General features: G+C 32.7%; 1 protein-coding gene across 2 annotated transcripts; it reads left to right on the forward strand.

Moving 5' to 3' along the window:
* Positions 1-4061: 4061 nt before the first annotated feature.
* On the forward strand, positions 4062-24373 carry SPATA18_2 (Mitochondria-eating protein; the record flags this gene model as incomplete). Of its 2 annotated transcripts, none has more annotated exons than XM_051215970.1 (7): positions 4062-4186; positions 4220-4325; positions 8945-9167; positions 11286-11520; positions 15250-15689; positions 15800-16148; positions 24109-24373. In XM_051215970.1, 6 exons carry the CDS (start codon positions 4100-4102, stop codon positions 16125-16127), a joined length of 1419 nt encoding a protein of 472 aa, XP_051066517.1. In that variant the 3' UTR covers positions 16128-16148; positions 24109-24373. The 2 variants fall into 2 exon arrangements, with proteins under 2 accessions (XP_051066517.1, XP_012794268.1); XM_012938814.2 differs by adding an exon at positions 9327-9524 and having other exon boundaries at positions 4100-4325; positions 15800-16075.
* Positions 24374-27286: the final 2913 nt, after the last annotated feature.

The following is a 27286-nucleotide window of genomic DNA, read 5'->3' on the forward strand; positions in this document are numbered from 1 at the left end:
CTTCGATTTATCACCCTAAAGGATGTTGATGAACAAGGATATCTGGTAGTTGTTTAGTAAATGCAGTTTGAGGCAATTCTTTGCCAAACTATTTTTCAATATTATATAGTTTTCTAGTATACAAATATAAAGAGTTCTAACCATTGTGCAAATCATCGTTTTTGACAGAACTGTCATATTGGTATGTAACTTATCTGAGGAAGGAAATTTTTCTACGGGCGATAATTGACGTTGAATGTCTCTTCTGCTCACTTTCTGAACACATACAGCAACTGTATATAACATTATTGTGAGCATCACATTGATTAGTCACATATTCGTCATAAGCAAAACGATTCACTTTTGTCTAGAACATGGTAACTAAACTATGTTGTTAGTTAACCTTAATTTATGGTGCCTGTTATAGAGTTAAGAAATGAATTTCTGTAGACAGATTTTGGAACCCCTGACAAAATTATAAACACAGATCGAATGCATATGTATAAGTAATATCTAAATTGTGTTTTACGGTGATTTCAAATTGCATGTGAACTGTGATTTACTGTCAGCATTATGAGGGTTGTAATTGGATTTCTTTCAAATTTCATGTGAATCAGTTTGAAGATGCCACATGTATTCGGAGTTTGACAGCGCTGTAACTAGTAACACCTTCTATTATGAATCGTACTCACCAAGTGAAATCAAAAGACAGAAGCGAGGAGGTTCGAAGATATATTCGGTAGGCTTTCAATATATCGAGGATCGTCTGATCTAATCTGGCCAGCGATTGCAGTAGATTTTGAGCACGGCGTTCTCACTCGCGATCTGGTGTGAATGCATAACCGAGCGCCTTCAGCTAGGTGAGTTCATTAAAACTAGTGTGGTCAGCTTCCAATGTCGAAGACTTACATAGCTATTTATTTTGGGGATTTATTCACCGCTACAAGTTTATGCGTTGTATAAAATCGCTCTGTAAGCACTAAATGACTAGGTGAAAGTCTAGGAGGGTTATAGAATGAAAGGCATTTTTTACAACAGTACACATAGCTACATTTTGTAAGTTGGTATTCCGTTCAATTATTGAATTCTATATTCGTAACGAAGTTTAACCGTTTGTTTCATGGCTGATCTTTTGTTTTTTTTTTTAGAGTTGCATTGCTGAGCTCATAAGCCATCCATATGTTTTTCGATATGCAACCTGTGGCTCCTGTCAGCTAATTGAAAGGCTGAAACTCTCCTGACATTCAAGCCTATAACAGTGAACAACTCAACGAATTTCTGTAAATGGAAAATTATGTGGATGGACAACTTACATGTTGATGATAACTATGCTTAATATTGACAGCTTCCATGTTCATTTACGTAATAAATTATTTAAATTTAAATGTAACAAGTACACGCAATCCTTAACTTCTTTTACAAGGGCGTACTGCAGGCAAAAAATACATAGCGTCTCAGACCCCGTGAACTCTTGGTGAATGTTCGTATTCTTATACACAACAAATCTCCCTAGTATTCACCCGAATATACTGTCGTAGTGAGGAAAATTATATATACGGCAACATTTTAGCGCAACTTCTAGACTGATGCAGTACTTACCAGCCGTCACAAAGAAACGGGTACATTTGAAGCAAACACTCAGTTATTTTTAATTGTCACAAATAGTTACCCGTTAAGATTATCGGTTTACGTCCCCACGAAACTAGAATGAAGATGAGATTTAAAATTGTGTAAGTTTGTTGGTGCATTATTACTACTGGTAAAGTAAGAACAACATTTGTTGCGGAGAAATCAGTCTACAATATATACATATAATTGACTTAATAATAGGACCCTAAAGAACTTATGCTAAACAGTTCGTGTCATGCCTCCACACTTTTTATATTTCGATCCATTTTTATCACAAATCAGACGACATGAAAATAAGCACTGGAGAAACCGGAGTCACACCAGGTTATTGTTGATTCCTAAGTAATAACTGTCAATTTTTCCCACCCTATCATCGCTTATTGCCCACCATGTTTATTCACAATCTGTTGTTTGCAAGTTTTCTGAATTCGTTGAATATGAGTATACTGTTTGCTTTGCCTGAGGAATAAACTGTTGTGTTATTCTAAGAAGTATGCGTGTTAGCTATCTTTCATTGACTGCAGAGTTTAAGAATATGACAAATTAAGTGCTTTACACTCTGTAATTGATCGAGCCTACTTATAAGTGTTTGTCTTATATATTCAAGAAGCATATGACGGCAAGGATATCATAATATCACAAACGTTCCACAGTGGCATTCGCAAATGCTTGTGTTTACCTCATAAGTTCTAACGGTTTTGGATTCATTATTAAACCGTGTAGTCTACGCTTATGACCAACTGTGCACTGAAACACCACAAACATATTTGAATCTAATAAAGTAGTGATTTACACAAAGCGCAAGTATATGGGACTTTTAAGTTGTTCTTATTCCTAATACATCGTTTTCTGGACCTTATTAAGTCTTAAACAAAGGAGGCGCAATTGGCATTCGAGATAAAGTTGCGATGCAACAATCGAGTCACCATGTACACTACAAAACAGAGAAAGTTTAGATCATGCCTTTTACTATGATTTTGTGATTTTTCTGCAGCAACAGATTACTTAAATATGAGGATACCTAAACTGCATGCAGGCCAGGAATTGAAATACGAAATAACGGCTTCAAATCAGGCCTTTCAAGGTCGTTGAGTGAACCAAAATTTTTTTGCCATCTCTTAAAACTTCAATAATGTTTCGTGTTATTAGAAGAACAAGTGGAGAAAAGAGTTCAATGTTTAACGCGAAAATGTCGGTGATCATCTTCTAAACATCTGAATCTCAATGGGCTGCAAGTTTATCGCTTCTCCCATATACTGATAGGTCGTCACCTTTGACATAAATAACCTGAACATAATATTAGAAGAATATGGGACGTTTATATAGAACGCTATGTTGCTAAGTACGTTGATATTCTTCGGGCACTGTTACACACTCCTTACTATTTCTGCTTTATAATCGCTTACCTTACTCTCTGTTACCGTTTTAAAACTATTTTTGTACCTTACAAAATCCTTGTTTAATGCTAAACATAAAGGAGTGAATAAATATTAGGTGTTTCAAAAGAAGCTAATGCCAGGGATTGCAGTGTCGTTGGCTAACACTGACCTAACCCAAAATTGGAATGCAAATTAAATATCTTCTATATCCTATAGGACCCTAATAACTAGATTCACGCAGTCTTCAGTCTTCAGTGATAAGGACAGTAAGTTGGTGAACCTGTGCCAATCCTAACAGACTGCCTTCCAGTGAAGGTTCAGCTTCTCCTTGAAGACATTCACTGATGGGGCTGGTACCATTTGTTCGGGTAAGGCGTTCCAGTCATTGACTACTCGATGAGAAAAGTGGGACCCCTCTTCAAGTTTATTAGATCGCAGTCTGTGAACCTTCTTGCTATGACCTCACCTCACGTCCTATGACACGACAAGGAGTAAAGGTTTAGGCGTTTTAAACGCTCATCGTAAGGGAGTTTAGAAAGACCGTCCACAGATTTCGTTCCCACACGCTGGACAGCTCAAGTGAGTTAATATACTTTACCAGACATGAGCTAGCTGCTTGGACACAGTACTCTCAATGTGGTCTTACATATATGGTGTATAAAATTTCAAACGTTTCCTCGTCAAAAGATTTGAACGCTCGGCGAAGTGACCATAACGCACGAAAACCGTTGACAGCGGCTGAGTTGCAATGCGTAGTTGTTTTCAAGCCATGACTCATTATTACTCCTAAGTCTTGATGTTCTTGAATGCATGGAAGAGATTTACCAACAATAGTATAATGGCAACTATTACCGTGACCGATGTGCATTAGCACACTCGTCATAGAATTGATTTCTAAGCCCCAACCTCGAGCCCATTTAACTAAATCGTATTATCAGTGCTTTAAAACCCTTATTAAATAGAAAGCGAAAAAGGCGAATTAGTTATCTTGCTGACGTACAGTCATCCTAAATACATATTAGATAGTGTAATTAAACAATTTGTTTAAACGCATCACTCCGAAGGCGAAAGTCAATCGTGAATGTTTGGATTAAGCATACTAGTTATCGACTATGCTTGCTCATGAGTTAATATGCGCTCAAATAGAGCCATCTTTCCGCATTTTTGAGAGATTCAAAAGTTGGGAAAAAGAATCTAAAGTAATTTATACTTCTTTCAATTTACTGCAACAGGTAAACAGCCTTACTGATAATACTACGGTCTGTTGTGAGCTAATTGAAGCTAATGCTAGTTTGCAGCATGAATTGTTCAAAATTTTAAGGTTGTTCGTGACACAAGGTTAGCTCATTTTTTTTGTAGCGTAACTAGTGACCAATATTTCTTGGTGCTCTATCCAACTTATGCTTGATTTTTATGCTCTCCCTGATGATATTTCATGAAGCCAATGTAAGACGCGTTGTACCTGGATAATCTGTATAAATGATACAGATTAAGGGTTCATAGAACTCGTAAGTTTGATAATTACTGATACAGGTGCTAATCAGATGTTCTAAGACCAGCCAAACATTTGAATCACTATGACATTATATATTATAACTATTTTAATTCAGATTCAGATTTATGTAGTAAGGACAGAAGGCTTACGGCCTATGTTATTCCTTTTCTAGTATGCTTCTGTGAGTGTCCAGTCTTCTCTTGAAAGAGTCAATTGAAGGTGCGGACACCACTGCTTCAGGCAGCAGGTTCCAAGTATTGATGACTTGGTGTGAAAACCTGTATGCCACTGGTATTTTGTTCGTTCTTGGCTTTCCTACTCGCCTGCTATGTCCTTTGAGGTGTCCCGATCTAGTGGGAAGAAAGAGAGAGAATAAGTTAGGTCCGAAATCATTTCTCAGTATTCTGTACATCAATATTAGATCTCCCCTTAGTCTGCGATAGGACAGAGTAAAGAGGTTCAGTTTTTCAAGCCGCTCTTTATATGATAGACCCCGGAGTTCCGGAATTGCACGCGTAGCTGCCCTCTGTACTTTTTCTAGTATGTCCGAGTCACCTTTTAAACAGGGGCTTGCAGCCTGAACACAGTTCTCTAACTTAGTTCTCACTAAGGATGTGTATAATGTGGTGAACATGGTAGTATCAAACTTAGTGAATGTCCTTTTTAAAGCCCAGAGGGTTCGAAACCCCTTAACTGCGACCTCCCGGCAATGGGCCGTCGTCTTAAGGTGATTGATCACTGTCACCCCTAGGTCCTTATGAGACCAGACTACGGGTAATGACACATCCCCTATGTTGTACGTATTAACCTTTGAATCCCCCAAGTGCATGTAGACACACTTTTCCGAGTTGACAGGCATCAGCCACTCTTTAGACCAGTTTATCATATTATTTAAGTCCGCCTGAAGAGTAAATGCGTCTTTGTCTCCAGTTATTACTCGCCAAATTTTTACATCGTCAGCGTATAATAACATTGGAGACTGTATTATACTTGTAAGATCATTAACGTACATTATAAAAAGTAAAGGACCTAAGACGGAACCTTGGGGTACTCCACTAAGTACTGGTCTCCAGATGGAGCACTTGGAATTTATTCTTACTTTTTGCCTACGACCTACTAGGAAATCCTTAATCCATTTTAAAAGAGGTCCGGCAATACCAAGGTTTTCCAACTTCAATAGCAGTCTATTAGTTGGCACCTTGTCAAAAGCCTTACTGAAATCTATGTAGACAACATCCACTGAGTTTCCGTTGTCTAGCGCATTAATCCAGAACTCCCTAGCTATAAGGAGGTTCGTTGTACAGGATAGACCCTTTTTAAAACCTTGTTGTGCCATCTTCAACAAGTTATTGGTTTCCATAAATGCCGTTATGGTCCGTTTGATTATTCTTTCTAGTATTTTAATTACAACACTGGTGAGACTTACGGGTCTGTAATTCGATGGAACTTGTCATGGACCTGTTTTATGTATGGGAGTGACGATTGCGTCCTTCCAGTCCATAGGTAACACACCTTGGTCAAGTGACATTTTGAATATCACAGTTAGTGGGGCTGCGATATATTGGGCAATATGTCTCAAGATTTTAGGGTGTAGTTCATCTGGTCCTGTTGACTCTTCCATGTTTAGGGTGCTAAGAGCCATAAGCACATCGTTTTGCTCGAAGTCCACGGTGAGCAGCTGGTTTGTTGACTCTGTATTTGGGTCTGGTTCTTTCTCTAGAGGAGGTTCCTGAGTGAAAACTGCCCCAAAGTAGTCAGCCATAACCTCAGCTTTTTCCTGATCTTCCTCTATCATTTCAGATTCACTTCCTACTTTAATTAGGTTGGGAATCTAATGATGAATCCTTGTCCCGTAGTTTATGTACGAGAATATCCTCTTGGGCTGCTTGAGTGCAGATTCTGCCAGCTGCATTTCATATTTTCTTTGCGCTTCCCAAATTTTAGTTATACACTCGTTTCTTATCGATCTGTAGCGTTCCATCGTACCTGCTGTGCCAAGGCGGATGGCAACATCCCCGCATTTCTTCTTTTGTCTTAGTAAGCGTTGAATATCCCGCCTTATCCAAGGATGTCCGTGCTTCTTTTTCTGTGGGACAGTCCAGGGTATGTATGGTTGAGTTACCCGATTGTATAACTGCCTGAATAGAGTCCATGCCTCTTGTACTGATGCCTTTGAGTCAATTTCCCAGTTCTCAGCCGATGCTGCGGAATTAATTGCCTGCATATCTGCCTTCCATATGTTAGGACGGGCCGGCACAATTGTTTGACAAGCAATCTCAGCCATGAATTTGAATAAGATGACTGCATGGTCACTTCTCCCAAGTGGTGGGAGAAAAGCCGTTTGACCAACGTCATCACCGTGCGTGAAGACTAAATCTAAAAGAGAAGAAGAGTTTCTGAAGTCGTATCTTGTGGGATCTCTAATGTGTTGGAATAATGCTAGTCCAATCGAGGTTTCTAACAGTTTGGAGTCGAACGACGATATGGATGACCCTACTTCTAAGTTAGCCCAGTTTATATATGGTGCATTAAAGTCGCCTACTACAAGGCTTTTACCGTTGTTACACCAGGACTTAAGTTTACTTAGGAGAAAATCATCTGCTACACTTTCTGGACTGCGATAAACTACAACTACTTCAATATCTTGCCTTCAGCATTTCAACTTACATCTCACCAGTTCACATGTCCCTGAAACATGTGCTACTGTCTCAGCTAATCTTATGGTTAGGGTACTTTTCGTGTACACAATAACCCCGCCTCCCCTTCGGTTTAATCTATCAGCCCTACTGGTTATGAAACCAGTCAACTGGATTTCACTATCTAATACTTCTGACGTTAACCAAGTTTCCGAGACAGCGATAACGTCCGGTTTTTCTTTATCCGCCACTGACTTCAGCTCCGCCATTTTATTTAGTAGGCTGCGAGCATTTGTGTAGCACACTTTTAAGTCTGTGGAGAGCTTTCCCTTGCCACCCAGAGTGGCTTGGGGATCGTTTTGCTCCGAACACACATTGGATAGTATGTTGAAGTTCATTGAAGGTTTCTGGCACATTACTGTGAACTTAACACTACTTGTGCAAGGCGATTTCCCATCATTAATGCTGCGATTTTAGTGAAGTATTTACGTTTTCAGAAACTAATCTAAAACATCAGCAAATACAAGTGGATTCCCATGATTAAGATGCTCTGAAGTGTGTTCTAGCAACATAAATAAACATTTCTAAACACAGTTTACACGTCATTATCGTCGTATATTTCAACGAGATCCCCTTTAACTTCCAAATCACACATTCATTAGCCTGGTCACTTATTCATCTGAATCCTGAACTGTTTTGAAGCCATTTCAATACGATTTGATTTCGAAAAGAACAATAAGCTGGAGAGAATGAGTTAATTTTAGCAATGCGCACCTTTCACTTCATCCAGATTTTGTCCGAATGCGTCAATAAATGGAGCTTTAGGCGCGTTTTGAGGTAAGAAGTTCCACTAGTTGATGGCTTGGTAGTTCTATGACAGATAGTTGGTTTTGGGTTTGAAAACGTTTTGGGAGTGCCCTCATTAATTCTTTATTTTAAAACAGAAGAAAAATGAGCGCAAGACACAAAAGCTGGTATTAGTGAATTCAAAATTTGTGATGAAATTACCTCTAGTTTTTCTATATGATAAGTAGAATGGTTTAAAATTAGGTAGTCTCTGGTTGTATACCAGCTTTATGTTTCCGGGACTCAGTTTAGTTGAGCTTTTTTTGAGCTACTTTTCAGCTTACTGTTTTCCGTTTTGATGGGGACTGGGTTTTAAAATTTAACTAACAATGGTGACTTAGTCAGTGTACTTAGACAAAGGTTAGCTCAAAACGATTCAGTCTACGTGTACTGAGATGGGAAACTACATTATTAAAACTATTGGCTACTAGTTGTGGAAATTTTCACAAATCAAATGATTACCTTGGGAATGCTTATTATGGCACACATGATGATAAGTAATACATTATTGGGTTTATTCTTATGTCCCCTTCCTTAATGTTCGTCAATAATTTGATTCTAGGCAGCTTTGCTCGTCAAACTTTATAACACGTATGGTTAGAAGAATCAGGTTTTCTCATCGACTTGTCGTTTGGTTTAATGGGTGTTGAGTAGCAAACAGATTAACGACGGAAACCAGTGGGTAAAATAATGGTATTATAGGTGCAATCAGGCAAAATGAGATAAGTATATACTGAGAGATAGCTACGACAGGTGAGTGAATAATTTCAACAAAATTCTGGATATAGTAAGTCTAATCGAATCTATTCAAAAGAGATCTGGCTGTTTTTAGCAATATTTATTAGGTACCAAAACTTGGTTTATCGTTAGTTTTTCTAAAGAAGCAACTAAAATAACAATCTTAATATATTCATAGTGATTGGGCAAAGTATCTCATCAAATCATCTTACATCAATATATATTTATTTTAAAATGTTTAGGTAGCCTTTGTACAGAAAGTAACAAAGTATTTCCTGAAGCCTTTGTTGAGGAAACAATTAAAAAGTCTTATCGGTCACCGGTAATGATTTCAGAAAATAACTTCCGTCAAAATCAGAGGGACTTACATTCATGTACCAATATACATCCGACGGCAAAAGATTATCGTAATAATTTGGATTATTCGAAAAGCTTACCAAGTTTAGAAAATGAGATTTTAGAACGGTGAGTTATCTTAATATATTTAAATATTTTAATTTGTGTACAAATTTTGTTCGATTATTCCCTCTTATCATTTTTGAGACAACTATACATATCTTTCAATTAAGTTACTCTGCATTTAATAGTATGATTAGATTCTTTGTTTTGTGACGAAATGTAAAGCTTAATACAAAGTCAAATTCAATGTGATAGATTAACCAATCAACTAAAAGCTCAAAGTATGGAATTTATTCAACCTAATATAGAAAATAAATCAATTTACTCTACTCAAAAGCGACCCAGAGCTATGGTAGATGCTGAAAGCATAGTGGCTTCTCCTGTATCAGAATACGATCTTAATAAACAAGTAAATGAACGATGGTAAGACAAACTTTGTTCTATTCTTTACGAATATGCTCTAAGAAGTTCGACATACACATTTTGCGTTTTAATTAAGGTGGTTTACTAATTGTAATCATGACAAGTAGGAAAACCAAACGTCTGAGATTATTTTTGTGACAAGAGGTGGACCACGCTAGTTATAAAAACGCTTTTTCTTCAGCCGGAAATTGCAGTTACAGCGTCTAAACTAGCCACTTACAAAGTATAAGAATACATGTCATAATGGAAGATGAACTCATGGTATTGGTGTCATCGGTCGTGTTGTGGTATTTAATTTGGCTATAGGAAATGTTCCAAAAATCTTATTTGTCAGTGACAAATGATTGTTTGAATGATACAAGAAGACCTGAGGTGAATTAAGCGTACAGTTGAATTATGAAATAGCTCTCAAAATGAGCACTCCTATGTTCTGAAATCGACATTTTAGATCATCATATTTAACATTGTCTCTTCAAAATACTATTTTTGTCAGTAGATCAATGAGAATGCTTGCCGCTTATCATTTCAAGTACTTCCGTTTTGCATTCTCAGTGGGTTACTTTTTTTATTGTCTATATTGTCCGGTTTATTTTGTCAGAGTATTTTTACAGCTGAATATCACAAATCTTAAAGATTATTTTGTAAGGATACTTTTTCAGTCTGGAAGATTTTGTTTGTAATTTGAATAATCATAAACAAAACAAATACGAATGATCGATAGATTACAAACAAGCAATAAAATCTACTGTAAGATATATCCGCAAAATGGAGGGATAAAAGCATGTTAACAGTAAACGTTAGATAAAACTGATATATAATTTAAGCAGCAAATTTAAACCTATTTTATTAGCTATCAGTTGTATGGCTATAGTTAATCAGTTATAAATAGTGTAGGTCTTAGCACAGGGATATCATCTGGGCAGGTTCCCTTAAATTTCGCATTGAGACAATGGTGAGGATGAAATAATCGACAGGATAACAGCATCATTAATACTGTAAAGCTAAACGTAGAGAATACAGTTTTTAAAAATAATGATACAGAGAATAACATCGACTTAAAAGTTTATATATTATCACCACCACTGTGTTATGTTTTTGAAGCATTAAATTAAATCCGAAAGTAGTAAAATAAAGTAAAATTTATATTAGTAAGATTTTTCATCTAATGATATCTTTTACCTATTTATTAAGACACTGAATTAAAAAAGTATTGTTTAGGCTTATTTGATGGTGATTTGAAATTTAATTCAGTTATTGTTTAATGTCTTTATACCAATAGATTTCAGCAAAGTTATCTACTATCTGATGCATCAAATATCAATCCAGATGAATAAGTACATACCAATCTAGCAGCAAATAAACTGATAATAAACACTTAATGTGTATCTACCTCTGCATTATCCACTTTTCTGACGATATTAAAGTTGAAATAATAACGTTATCATAAAAGTTCTTCATTTTTCGAATATTTTATCTTTATATGCATATATCAGTTACCTTTTACAAAAACTGATTTTATGGTATTCTTATTTTAAAATGCTTTTTTTCTAGCAAGAAGTAACTATTAGAAGATAACTTATTAAAGCATTTACGTTTAAGGTAGTCATTTAGTAAAGAAATTACTCTTAGATTAGATAGGTATTATGAATATTCTGTACACACTTATGTATTCTTATATAATATCATCATAATACGTAAATGTTTACAAAATAATTTCTCACATAAATAAAAGATTTTCAAATTTCAATTTAAAAATTTTAGTGATGATGACATTTATCCTCAGGAAAGTGATAATTCTTTCATTTCTAATGATCATCTGGTGAAATTTGTTGAAGATAAAAATGTTACAAGTCATCTTCAAAGTTGGCTTTCTCCTTTGGTTAGCCGATATAATGATCTATTCACGAATTTACGAGTGTCGTGTATGGATCATCTACAATCATTAGGTCAATCTGATTGTGCAAGAAATCAACGCTTGATTTTTCACGCGGTTCAAGTGAGTTATCACTGGCTAAATAAGAAAGTTATAAATTTCATCGCGTCAATCGTTTACCACTTTTATATTACATCTATTAAACCATTAAATACTACAAACTTATCAGTTTTGTCTTTTTATAAGCTTGTCTTATCTCACAAAATATGTACTAAGAATTATTTGTCATCAATTGATAAACTTTCAAGCTTCAAGTTCAATTTTAAATTAACGTGTAATAAAATCTATTATATAAGTTCATAAAACATACTGGGATTGAAGTTTGTGGAAATCACTGAATTTTCATTTATATATGTATTATAGACCACATCACTCGCCGACCATGGTTACACGACTTTTGTAGATTAGGAGACATTTGACAGACGTTTTTCCTAGTATTGTGCTTCTTAGAAGCGCGCTAATACAGCTTCTTTCCCGATCGAATCCACGGCATTCAGTTCACATGACGAACACTTCATATTTAAACTTATGAGCTGACGTTGATTGTTTTACATGTATAATTTGAGTCAATCCTCGAGATTATCTTACCATCTCCTATCGACTTCGACGAACAACTGCCTTACACCTGAATTCACTGAAATCCACTGGTTCCAGCTTCCCAACGCAACTACAAGAGTTATGTGTCAAAATAAGCTACTAGCAATCAAACGGTTATTGTGAATATAAGGGGTTTGTTAAGATCGTTGAGGCCTAATAGTTCTGCATTTTATCCTCGGTTTGGTAATAACCATGTACTGCTGAAAATTTCCAACTAGGGATAAACGGCCATCTACGGTTTTCTGGTGTTCAGTTATTGTTTAATTGATATCGGTCTGTGAAGTAAATTCTAAAACACATTAGTGGAAAAACTGGTTCTCCCCTACCTCGATCTGAGATGTTATTAGAAATCAAAATGGGTAAAGTTACTTGTAAGAAACTCTACGAAAATATCATAAACGTCTTAATATAAACGAGTGCCGATAGAAACATTGTATCATATTCTGATATTTCTGACTTATGTCAGCGAAATGCCAGAAAATTATTAGTTCAAAAGTTTCACTTGGTGTGGTATACAAAAAGTCATTTTGTCATAAGAAAACATATCTCTCGTTTTTGAAGTTTGATTATTACATGTCCTTTTATAACTCTTGTTCTGAATTTTCTACTATTGCTTGGAAAATTTCATAGTTTCAACGGTATGTCATCCAATTTAATATTTCTTTGATTATATGGTTATATTTAGAGTTCACAAACAAGTAAACTCACTGGCAATTTTTGCTCATTTAGTAATAAATAAATCTTTTGAATTATGTGTCGATGTTGTGTAGGCAGACAATGAGATTTCCATGAATCACTGTTCTTAAAAAGATTAAATGAACAATAACCATAATGGTTTAGTCACTGAATAAATCACTTGAAAGTCATTCTAATTGATTACTAAGTACATTTTTTAAATGTAGTATGGTAATAACCTGACGAGTACTCAATTTTTGTAACAAGCGTAAACGATTCGTGCTTATTTTATTCCCAAAGCTAGATGAATTCTTCAGAAATTGTTCGTTAAGAGTGGAAAACATTTATGATATCTATTTCAAAGTTTTACACCATTAAACCAAGTAACGTCAATGTAACTTCATATGGTAATGAAAGATGTACTGTATTGTATTATATTTCTTTGAGTTCTTAACGAAGAAGCTATCTACGTTTTTCACTAAAATAACACCGTACATAGAAATTAAATGAAGTAAATGTATCTATTGATGAATTAAAGAAGCCTATCTAAAGTAAGGTGAACATAAAACTCTCTATCTCTGTATGTTTATTTGATTATGCTAATCGATGTGTATACCTTAGATGGTATTATTGGAAGTGTCTCGTTTATTACAAAATACTACATTGGTGAAGAAAAAATCAATAAAATATTCTACATTTAATTTATATGCTGGAATCTTTCGAATGATTGGAAAATCATTGATTCACAAAAACTGAATTTCGATTATACAACGATATAACAGTTGAATTGATGTTTATGGGTGTGGAACACAGATGGTATTTAGATTTGTCCATTTGTAAATTGAGGATAAACATTTGGAGTAATCGAATGATCACACGATGTATTGTTTTTTAATCTAATAGGATCGTTTTGTCTGTCGTAACGTTTTACGTATAGTAGATAGTGTAACTAAGATTCACCTTAAAAGAGTTTAGTATAAGACACACCTATCTTTTCTTTAGGCGTTCGCATAGATACGCTAATATTTTGTCATAAAACAAACAAGTTCAGGTAATAATTATTTTATGAAAAAAATAGTTTACAAGAACGTAACAGACCAAATCGATTGAGAATAGGTATTGTGGTATTTCAGTTAGTGATGCTCATATGTCACACATTTCGCATGGGGATATATTATTTTCGGAATAATATTGCCCTAGTGTTTAATCTGACTAAATGTTTCTAAGGTGTGATTATGTAATACTAACTATTCAATTGCTTCTTAATCCTTTATAGGTTTGAACTTAATATTAATCACTAATAAAATCAGTATGAAAAATTTGATGCTTTCTGTAACGACCAATAATGTCAAAATTATATTTATTATATGGGAAAGATAAATTACACTTAACCCTTTTTTTCTATGAGACTAATTAGCTGGTAGCAAATGGTTGGCTTTGACAACAAAACGGTATGAATGAAATGGTTGTAATTATACCACAAATAAACTTCCAGAGATCTGTATCATGCTCTAGGACTATTACTATTTAACATTCTTTCTTATATCGAGCCTGGTGAAAGAAACTGGACTAAAATATCAATTTTTACTGAGACATATCTGATGATTGATTATCGTTTAGTTAAAATAATCTAGAATTGTCCTTTTAAAGTGTTATTACATTGATGTTTTAGTTTTACAACTTTATATAATAGCAATAGGTTTATGGGTTTTTCATTAGTGAATAACAGATTTATATCTGAACTATCAAAGTATATTTTTTAATTATTCGAATTCATCAAAGGTAATATTATTTCATACACTGGTTAGGTAATAAAATTCAACTGAGATTTTTTAATTCACTTAAAATATTATTCAAAACTTTTTATGTGTCGCATGGTATAACACTGTTTCTGTAGAGCGATATATTTACACTAAAGTACAGTTCTGGTAATGAACATGTTTCAATTTTATGGAATTATGATGTCATTAGTATCGTAATGTCACTAGAATTTCAGCACTCGTTTTGTTTTTTAAAACTATCACGACATTTTTTATACAAACATAATGAATGTCTTTTAAATGAGGCTTATTACTCGTATATTAAAGTAACATTATTTCGACTAGGAGTCCCTGGTGGCATTATAGCACAAGGAATATGTCGTTACAGCAACAATGTTGAAAAACACAAGATTTGGTAGGTGAAACACATAGTGAATACATCTCGTGAAAACTCTACATTAGTAGCTCATATTCTAAACTGGATGGAAAAATTTGGTTTGAAAACCTCAACATCTAATGTTCTACCAGTAGATGGTTTGTAAATGTTGATTCCATTTTGAAGTTTCAAATTAAAAACTTAACCTCTTGCTCGAGTCGGTAATTTACTAGGCTCTTCTTAATTCAAATTCTCTTGAGTTTCGTAATCTATGTAATTCGTATATAAATTGTCATATTATCGCAAAACTCTTCATCGATCGTCGTCTATGGACACTGATATCAACTATAAAACTATTTTTATAATTTTGTTATTTACGTTTAGGCCGGCTTCACTGTCACCGGCCATGTGATCCATCGTCTTCCCAGTTACACTCAAAAAGAAAATTATGTGTCAAGGAATGTTGGTGAGCGACAATTCTCCGCATCAGACATATCGCTCAATGCTGATCAATTAGATAAACTTGTAGCCGCAACATTCAGGCGTCTTTCACGTCACGCTCCACCAGAATGCGCATGTCATACTTCAATTACTTCGATGAGTGGGACAAATATTAAACGGCCTATTTCCATAAGACGACCTGTGACATCTCAGGAACTGACTGCTTTAGATAACCTCCTAAAGGAAGTTTGTTGTCTTGCTTGGCACCTACTGGCTGGAAAAAAGAGTCCACAACTAGATATTGAATCAGATGGAGTTCAATCTACTTGGTATGCAGATGTGGATAAAGCTGCCAAACCTGGTGATCCATACAATGACAAATGGTACGCAGTCTGTTTATATTGTTTTAGTGAGCAGTCATACAACAAGAATCGTAATATATTTATCAATTAATTCAAAATTTGTGTTTTGTTTTCACCATATTATTTTCAAGTTATCGAAGAAGCTATGATTCAGACCCATCTGCTGGTCAAGTTCACCATTACATTTGGCCATGTTTAATTTTATATAATCAAAGACCTACTGAAATTCAACAGCGATTTCAATCAACAAAAATGGATAAGACTAATAGATGTAAATCGGTTAAAGCATGTATTTTGGTGAAAGGAGAAGCATGTACACGTAATCCAATATATGCAGCATCGCAAAAAGATAAAGCTGCTGCTTTATTAAATCATGAATATTCTTGTCAGAATGTGTGTAGATGCACGTCACCGCAGAAATATGGTAGATCAAGATCAGCATCAATTCGGAGAGTCTAGCAAATATTGCTTTGCTTTTAGGTAATGTATTTTTATCGTCCTCAGCTTTCAATAGTTTCTTAGTTTCGTCGGTTTTTCCAACGAATAGTAAATGTATTACATAATGTTTAATTTCAGAAACGTTCAGTAGCTAGTCTGTCATCCTATCATATTTTTAATTAGAATTATAGTTTATGCAGCGTGCATTCGCCAATTTAGTTTACAAAAAAATTTGTCCATTTTTCTGACAAAAAGGCAATAACATACAATAGGTAATCACCGTTATGAGTTGTCACTATGTTTTAATATTAGATTGCTAGAATAAGTCTACAGGAAACTCTGGGTATAGGTTTCGCGATAGTTGACACACTTCAGAAGGGGACGTCTGGGCTCATGAGGGAACTGGCGATCTCCCTACAATTCAGACGCGCTTCATTAAGCTTTAGAATTTTGAACGTTACTACTGAGCCACTCCCGTAATGACATGCATCCTCTAATACTGAGATACTAACATGTTAACTAATGTCATGTTTATCTACAATTCTTTTGTTCTTAATACGTTCATAATCAATGCTCTAACGATTAAGCTAATAAGGTATTTAATTTAATTTTGTAAACAGTAATTATTTGTATTTTGTAAGTGCAAAAGGATTTATTCATAACCATAGTTTGCCTACCATATTATACTGAAAAAACCATCTACGGATTGTATTTTGCTTCTTATTTCTACATAATACTGGTTCTCAGTTAGTTATAACATGTTTTTCTGTTGATGAGTTTTGAGAACATTTAACCTTATGTTCTATAAAAAATATACGTTTAAAACATGCATATTGTATAATTGAGTTTCTTTTTTTACAGGCGATTTAACTGAGTAGTTCCATACTGAATAAATCACAAAAGTCAACTCATTATTAGTACAGTTTACTTGTTTATAGAAACTAATCATTAAATCATTAACATCAAGAGTTGAACCACTAGAATAGTTAGAAGTATTTAATTTTATCTTAGATACTAGAGAACAAGATCCGAAATAAATAAGAAATGAAAACAGAACAAACAATTCCACTTTCCTATACGTGATAAGTGATTGACTCCTCAGAAGTGCTCATCCACGGCCCCAACCTGCGGGACTCGAACGCAGGACTTATCAGTTTTGCTCGCGAGCGCTTAACCACTAGACTACTGAGCCGGAATCGAACGATGTTAATGTTTAGCTTCAAATTATCGACGAAATTAAGCGACACATCCATCATCGTTATCAGTGAGTTACTATCTCACAACAGACTCCACTGGTCACTGCTTCTCACTAGAACTCCATGAAATACCTCTTGAAGCTAGTCACTAGTGAGCATATGTTGATTAATATCAAAAGAGGTTTTGTGAATATTATAATAATTTCAATGGTTGAATTTATGAATCAATTAAAGCTAGGCCACCGTGGAAAACCTGGAAGTATATAATTATCTTTAAGATTTTGAACAAAATATATTAATTAAAATGAAAGATTAAATATTATAAGATATAATGAAAATAATTTAAAAACACTAGTAAATAATAGACTAGAATCGAGTTGTATATTTAATAGAAAGTTGTTTCACTGATTGAAATCATGAGCCAATTGAAGCTAGACCACCATGGAAAACCTAGAATCACTGGACGACCGTTTCGTCCTAGTTTTGTACTCCTCACCAGTGCACATCCACGATCCCGCACCCCACGAGATTGGAACCCAGGACCTATCGGTCTCGCGCCAGGAGCTTAACCAACTAGACCACTGAGCCGGCATCCAACGATGTTATTGTCTAACTTCAACCAATCCAGGAAGTTGCGCCTCCATACACCATTGTCTTCAGTGAGTTGATATCTCACAACAGACCTGGTTGAACTCCACTGGTCACTGCTTCTCACTAGAACTCCAGGAATATCTCTTGAAGTCAGTCACTAGTGAGCAAATGACGAAACGGCCATCCAGTGCTTCCAGGTTTTCCATGGTGATCTAGCTTCAATTGACTGATGATTTCGATCAGTGAAATTTCTGAAACCTCCACAAAACCCCTTCTGAGAAAGTTGTTTGTTTGTTTGTTTTTTAAATTATTATTTTAAGTAAAAATATTTTTTCTTTATTTCTATGGTTAACAATTAAACTTAATGTGTTATTTAATTTTCCTATTGACTAATTATATATTTTTCACAAAAGAAAACGAATAATTAATTGATTCATATTAAATAAATAAATAAATTTATACTTTAATATTATTTATCATGTGAACTATTCATTTCAAAGTGTTTGATTAATCACGTTTCTATTTTTATAACAAAATTATAAATGAAGTACTTTATTATTTATCAAATCATTGACTTATATCTAATCAACAATTGTTTCTATATAAACGTTTACATTAGAGAAAAAGTTATCATTATTTTTTTGAAGAAACTATTAAGTCCATATATTTATGCACTTCAGAGCTTTTTTCTCTATTGTTTTTCTTTTTTTTCTTTTTTCTTTTTCTCTACTGTCTAAATCTGATTTAAATCAACTATAATTTATTCTTTTACAAATAGTAATTAGTAATTAAATGAACTGATTATTGCATTAATATTTAATAATTTTCATAAATCATATGAAGTATATTTGTTAAAGATCATCTGTGATCTGAATATTTCAGAGTTAATTTATATTGACTGTAATAGTTTGTGATATTTATTTGAATCTAATGAAAAGTAATAGTTTCTAAAATATTGTAGATAAACGTTGTGTTGATGTGAGTGTAAACAAGTGTGTAATTCAAGTTATAAAAAAAACTTCTTGCTAGATCGTTTTAATCATCAAATATTATGCAAATAATTATACATATTTCTTTTGGATATTTATTCAGAAGTATTTGAGAATAGTTGAAAATAGACATATGTTAAAAGCTTTGAATAGAATTAACTGTAAATCACAATGAAGAGGCTTAGATAGGATTATCGATTTTCTGCACTAATTCATTGCTCACGAAAATGTCATAAATTTTTTCCTTCATTTATGATTCAATCATAACTATGTACAGTTTTAATATCTATTTAGTTAGAATGATAAGTTTCTATTCATGAACACAAAATTAAACTTACATTTATAATTTTTTTAAAATGTTTTAACTCCTTAGTATTTATTTAAAAGTTCTATCGTTCCGAATGTATTACATGAGATGAGAGTTCGCTGTTACTTGTGATAACCTAATTGATGCAAACTGAAAACCTAAACAGTTAAAAAACAATCTGATATATATTTTCTGAAGTGATTATATATATATATATATATATATATATATATATATATCGGATAGAAAAGTTATCAGTGAAGTACGTACTCTTAATCTTTACATTTTATGACATGTTGACATGTTTATGAACCATATGATGATGAGCACCAAACAAAAGTTCAATGAAACCGACTTGAATTCGAAAGATTCATTTTATTTGGAGTCGGATTGTGTTGATAAGAATGGAAATCTTTTTCATTCCGTCTTTACCTAGCTATGCAGATGCAATGAAGTACACTCATGACACATAAAAAATTAAAATGTGTTTTGTCTGTGGCATTAGCTTTTTAAGTTTACGGGACATAACACAGAATGCCGCCGTTATAGTAAGTGAGCTGATTCACACAGTTTTTTTTAACAGGTTTTTTTCCATAAATAAATTACGTGGTATGCTTCAAAGATGTGAGAATAATTTAGTTTGGATGATATTTATGTTTTACCCAAATAAATAAAAGTTTAACATCAAATTAAAAATCGATTTAGCATTTTAATGTGAATATTAGTGGTTCTAGTCTGGGCAACTTTTGATAACAACCTTATGCAAAAGTTATTCTATAGTAATATTGAATTAATAATTAGTTGCTTACATTTTCCATCCAGATAGCTCGATTTACATTGGGGTAAAATGACGTATCTGATCAGTTAGTTTGTTGGAATTCCATTAATTACATACACACCCCTTACTCATAGGTCAGTTAAAGATCACACTGAGTTGCATTCTAAATATGGATTGCAACTGAGCATTGTAGCTCACTATGGAAAGCTTAGAGTGATTTCAAATCATTCCTAAACTATGAGTTTCATTTATTAACAATCATTCTTTCGGCCTAAAATGTCTGGAATGGTATGCGTTTCCAAATAATTCGGAAGTTCGACAAAAAGTGAAAAGAATTCATATAAGTAGCCGATTTCAAGTAGACTTGGATATTTATGACTATATAAGTAAATTTCCAGGAAACCACTTTTATAAACATAATTGAGATGCTGTATAGTGTAGATTAACAATAAGCGACTTTTGAAACTGCTAAAGTAAGCTTTTCATTATCTTTTAAAGCGAATGGTTTTCATGAATAAACATGGTACGATTAGACTAGTAAATTAACGAGTGATTAATCAAATTTTGTAGTGTATTAAATATTTCCTAAAACCACTCCACATTTTTAACTTAAGTTTTCAAAGATGGTTCACACACAGTATCCCTAAATATTATTTGTTTTTCCAACTTTAAAAACCATACTTCACATTAATACTTAATTCGTGCATACACATGTTGATTTTTTGTGTATAGTTAATGTGAACCTTCTAGCTTGGTTATGAACTTGGCTGACTTGGTTAACAAATATATTCTTACAATTGTTTCTCTATGACCTATATTCTCTCCACCCTCCTAACAGATATCGTTCTGTTGAGTAGTCATTACTGTTGGGTTCTGCTTCAATGTGAGTTTGTAATGAAATCCAATTGACTTCAAAAATGGATTATATTTTAAAACTGAATAGTCTCAATAAATATATTACATTATCGCCTTCAGTTCAGATACATTTTGTGATGTATGATAAGAATTTTGTTGTGTCATATGGCCCGCCAAATATCGCGTGACAAAATTGCTAACCAAAATACCAACTTCTATGTAGTTTTCCCCGTGCTAAACCAATGATGCGTTAAGCATCACGAGCAGTCTTGAGTCAACTGTGAGTCCTTATTGATCTTCTGTACAATAGCTTTACGCCAGACCTAGCCTGTTCAGTCTAGAACAAAAATATCAGCCACTGCTATATGAATCATATATCTCAAACATACGTAGTCTATGTACAAACAGACTAAACTGTAACGCATCATAAAATAAAAAATAATTATTGTACAAGATCAGGCCAAAAGTGGCTGTCAGTATGAAATACTGTCACTAATAAATTGGGAATACGTTATATATATATATATATATATATATATATATATATATATATATATATATATATAATAGTCTATAAGTAATTCCTGGGAATTACCGCTCATTTATTTCTTCATTCAGACACAACAAATTCAAGTACATAAAATAAGGTTGTCTATAATTCTAGTTGACATAATCATTTAATGATCTCATTCATTATTGGGTTTATTGAGTTTTAATTTAATTACAAAGAAAGTTTACTGAGAAACAAATAAATTAAGATCTTAAACTTTAAATAAAACTTAACATTCAAATTCCCAATAGAGTTTGTAGACTAATAATTACCACAGGATGTTTTTTTCACATCTTGCTTACCTTACACTTCACTACATAATGATAAACTATCTTTATATTAAGGTCATGTTTATAAGATGAATTATATCTCAATATAGGATAAACTGCATAAAAATAAAAGATGTTTACCTAAGGTAAATTAGTTACTGAAGGGCATGTTATAAACATATTTCTAAAATTTTGTTCAACAATTTGTTTAGTTTCATAATGATTCTATTTAGTCATAAATAAAAATTTGCATTCAAATCAATTAATATCATAATTTCATTATCTGTTTAAAAGCATTCATAGCAGATATTAATGCTAGTCATAAATAATAATAAAGTATTACCTAGTTACAACCGTTTTATTATTCATAATTAACAAATAATAACTTATGTCTATATATTTTTCTCCTAATACAAAACGTGTATGATGATTTTATAGGGATTCATGTATCTAAACGATTTATAATCAATAATTATTGATTATTATTAATACAGTTACTAATCAGAAATGAATTACTAAAAAACGATTTAAAATATAGTTACAAAATAAATGTAATTGATTCATTATTAGTTAAACAATTTCCACATAGAATATAAAAATTCTTATATCTTTCTTGTTTTATTTGTTTGTTTGTTTTTTAATCACTATGATCAATATCGATTAATTTGACTGTATTCATTTTTAGATTCACTTGTGAATTAAAAGCAAAAAAATAATAAATCTCTATCATTTTTTATTCAATATACCGTACCTTATCTAATTTAATATGCATGTCAATTTAAAAATAAAAAAACTAAAGTAGGTATAACGTTAAAGTGGAATAAAAAATTACTTTTTATTAACTTATAACTTATTTATTATTCGTTAGTAGAAATATTATTAGACATTTATTAAAGTTTATTTTAGTAAAAATTAGTAGTTGCCTAGAATTTTCTAGAATTTTCCGCCCATTTCTATTTGTTTATTTATTTACTGTAAATTTTATACATGGTACACGTTGGTATTGTGATTTGAAAATATTGATAAGCATTAGTGATTCGTTTATTCGTTTAATGATCTCCATCATATTAAAGGACTACTATTTAAACAAAGAATAAGTTTAACTCAACAATAAAAGAATATTGGTAGTCTATATCACTTGTAACTTTATCTAGAAAACTGATGATATGGCGAGCAATGCCTAAATTTATTGAAGTTTGAATGACAGATGAAACTGTTTTTCTCAGTAGTGTGTGACAATTTTTCACATTTAAAGAAGGGTTATTGATGCTTAATAGTATAATATGATAAATATAGATTAATACAGTAAGTTAGTTTTGTCAAATATAGCTCAATTCAATCTGTACAAATTTTACTGTTTATTTAACTGTAAATAAATCATATAAAAAGTGGTGTATTCATAAATCAATTTGATATTTTAGGAATCATATAAATCCTTATCATCAGTCTTTGGTTTTACACTTTGCAACTTTTCTATTCTGTTCGAATCACCGTGCAGATTTAGTCTTGAGTTATGAGTAGTCACTAAGAAGTCGAATCGAGTATTCAATTATCAGACTTATCACTAATGAATATCAGAAAGCACTAGACAACTATTTCATCTCAGTATGATAATACTCATCAGTTCAACAGGTGATCAATCTATTCTAGTGTCCAATGGTTGTCTAGATAAAGTTTCTCCTGAATGTGAGCTAAAGATTGAAATCCTCTACAAAATTCCTAATCAGAAAAGTATGGTTAAGTTTAGAGAATGTACATTTCTAAAAATAGAGGATACGAATTTAAATTTTTCAGTAATAATGGTTTGCATATATTTCGCTGGATGATATAAAATATATATATATATCACTTTGTAGATAATTGGAAAATGAGAAATTCTAGTTTGTAGTAAATAAAGGCGGATGAAAGTAATAATGTAATTACGAATTAAGTAAAATATTCATTCAAACACTACGTAACATACAAATTATTATAACTTAGGTAAGAGATAATAACAGTGAAGTGATTACTAAATGAAGAAACAAGATATAAATAATCTTAAACAAAAGAAATTGCTTTAAATTAGTGAAATAAAGAGCGTGATGTATGCATTGGTCAGAATGACCAGAGTGTATGTATTTTTAGAAAGTAATGAGTCATGAACTCTAGAAGGGAGGACGCACATTTAGACATTCCCTAACATTGACTTTCCTGTTAGTCAATCTACTTTGTCCTGATCTGTATCAATTATTCCACTTAGCAATGGGTGGCCGCTATTAGTTCCATTTGTGTCCATAGCTTTCTTTAACTTGCAGCCTCCAATAATATACTCCTTTTATAAACACTTAAATACAAGTGTGTCTTTACAAATACTAAGTTTTGTCATAATGTTCAGTTTGTAAACGTAAAACAATTGTTGTTGCCATCTGGTGCACAAAGTAAAACACACTATATGTATTTCATTTCACCTTCTTTGTCGTATTTACAGAAAGAAACATAGTGTTGACAATTTATTCAGAAAGCTTTGTTTATTCAGTAAAAAAAATTTGGAATGGTCTGCATCAATTAATCCTTATAGTTATTCTGTAACAAATCAATTAGCTGTTGAATTTATAACTTTTTATGTCTTTTATGATCATTATTATTATTACTGTAGTAGTATTGACTGTGTTTATAATTTAACAAAACCATGACGAATTTTGTAAAAAACAGTTATTTCGCATAGATTTTTAAATAAAATTTCTATTTTATAAGTTTTTTGATTTCTTTTTTGTTCACTGTGTGGAACAAGTTATATTGGCAGGTATTCTAGGAATTTGTATGTTCATGCTCTCGAACATCTTCTAGTGTAGTTAAGTAAAGGTATAGTTAAAACTTTTAATAGCTCCATTCTAATCCGTTTAATATAAATAGGCCATAGAGTCAACATGGAGCAATCATTTACAATGACATATCGTGTTAACAGCTATCTGCCTAAAACCGTCAGGCTGAGAATCCTCTAAATGTTTGAAGCAACAGCTGTTCAGATCAGAAAGCTAAAGTTTTACATCGGGAAGAAATATGTTCAACCCCTTCTTCTTCCTTGGCCAACTTCTGGCCTAATTAGTTAACAATCATTTTGATGAAATGCTGACATAATTTTATAAATGTTCATACAGCCCTCTTTATGTTTTTATAGCTTAAACTTATTCATGCATGCTATTATTATAGTTATTATTATTATAAATCTTCCAAAGGTTTTGTGAAGTTTATTTTAGGTAACGAATAATTTTGAATTTACATGCTATGATTTTAAACGATTTGTTCGCCTTAGATCTGGCCAATATTTGGACTATTAATTTGGACATATGGTTGTAGGATCTCAAGAAAATTTATTGAAAAGAATATTCTTCGTTCAGATATATTTTAATATGATGAGAATTTTCGGTTGATTAAAATTGCATACAAGTATCGTAATAATAATATAATGTATTCTGAAAATAATAATTACAGAATTCATGCCAGTTTACAGTAATGGTCAGCTTGATATAAATTGTAACATTTAATGTAGCAGGCAAACATGTGATATAAGATTGTTTTAAGTTTGCTAGTTCAAAAATTGTTTAGGTACTGCATGTATGACATATAATAAAGCAATGTAATGCATCGGCCGGGAACTTTTAATTCTCCTTAAGTGGATATCCTGTCGATTTATGAACAATATATTTAAGGTCATTTCCTGCGCCATCATTAATTATAACCATCTACAATTAGAGAAAGTAAAATAGAAACAGAGAGTACGGAACAACAATGAATTATTTGCCATGGTATGTCTGTGAGTTAGGTTTATATCATAAATTTTGTTTGAAGAGATTACATATTCACAGAACAGTAGTGGATATTTGCGACCTAAAAACAAGCTGTAAGGCATTTGGACTAGAAAAATGCATTATATCTTCAGGTTAAAAGCATTTATCAAAATGATATGAAAACAGTATACATTGTGCTATGTATGTACAACTTATAGTAATCACGGTAATTACTACAACTGTCTACTTTTGAATACCAAGAAATGAGTTTATTGAGTATGTTTTACTTCAACTGACTAATACCTAATACTTTTTTAGGAGAGCATGAATGTAGTCCGTTTATAATAAGAGTAATCATTAAGTTTGATTGAGATGATATCTATAACCCCTCTCCTAGACTTAGATTTGTTTAAGTTTTTGTCAAGCCCTTCAACTGACATATTTAACAGACAGAATTATTTGAACAGTAATAATATGTCCATGTCCAAGCATGTTTCTTAATCACATGCTGTGTGTATATATATGTATATATATTTGGATTTTATTAATTGATTCTACCCTTAATTCGCCACTGTGTTCGTTTGTTCACTCACATTAGAATTTCTGTTCTACTTCCCTAAAATGTATTTGTGGCTTTGTGATCTGTTCTGTTCACTGGTAAATTGTCATTAGTTTATTTGTGTCGAATCAAAAGGCTCATATCTTCCGAAAGTTGGTTTGAACCTAACAACTGAAGTTATTTGGTCACTGGATAGGGATATGTATATTCAGGACCATGACTTAAATTAATCTATTTCTTTAGTTCATTCTTGATTGTGAGCCGTTAAATTGTTTTTCGTCAATTATTACGAATACATGTTCAATAAATATATTTCTATCGGCCAGAATATTAAATCATATCATCTGGGAATAGATTCTTTCCTACCTCACCCTTTACTTTTATGGTAGAGCAATTACATTGTGATGAAAAGATCTAAAGAAATGCGCTGTATTTTATCTGATGACACTGATTAAAACTATACTGTAGTTGCTCCTTCGACTAAAGGGAGTATCGTCTCTATCCTATCCATTAATTTTTATAGATAGTCGACTGTAGTATAAGAGCGAAAATTTCGAATAAAATAACTTAGTAAATTGTAAAAGGCGATGAGCAGAACAAACGTCATCCTTTTACATTCCAATGATCCATTTGTGTCGTAGATCGTTAAATTGTTAGCTACTTTAGTCAACTAAGGCTTTGTTCATTTTGACTAATTGTACAAGTTGGATTTTTTTCCATATGGTTTATAATCACTGTACATATACATTAATTATTTACGTAAAATAATGTACTCCTTTTTTAATAAAATCCGTATTCAATTACCTTGTATTTTGTTTTCATTACTTTATTTGATTCTGTGCAATAATAATTACTGGGCGAATATACCAGGGACAGTGCCTACATAGTTGAGGTAGATACGTTTGGTGATATTCAGACCAATAGATGTAACAAATTGTCATTCAAAATGAGGATATTTTTTTCAAAATGAAATAAGAAGAAACAAGAAAATTCTAAATGTATAGTGTACACCACATATACTGACAGATATAACCAGCATATAGCATCAATCGGAGGTGGAGTACCTGTCAATAGAAGGTTGAATTGAAGAGAACAGAAAGAGAAACAGAGAGCAATTGTAATCACAACAGGAATGATTATCGTGCGCTTGATATGCAGCATATGTGCACAACATCTAAGTTAACTGATAAAATGACAGATTATATTCAACACATTGTTTTTTATTCTGGTAAGCATTTAATTATTCACACCAACCCACTAGCAAGATGAGTTTTACAGACTCTGGCTACTTATACATTATTAAGTAGTACAGATTATAA

Source organism: Schistosoma haematobium, chromosome 4 (assembly GCF_000699445.3).
Source record: "Schistosoma haematobium chromosome 4, whole genome shotgun sequence".
NCBI lineage: Eukaryota > Metazoa > Platyhelminthes > Trematoda > Strigeidida > Schistosomatidae > Schistosoma > Schistosoma haematobium.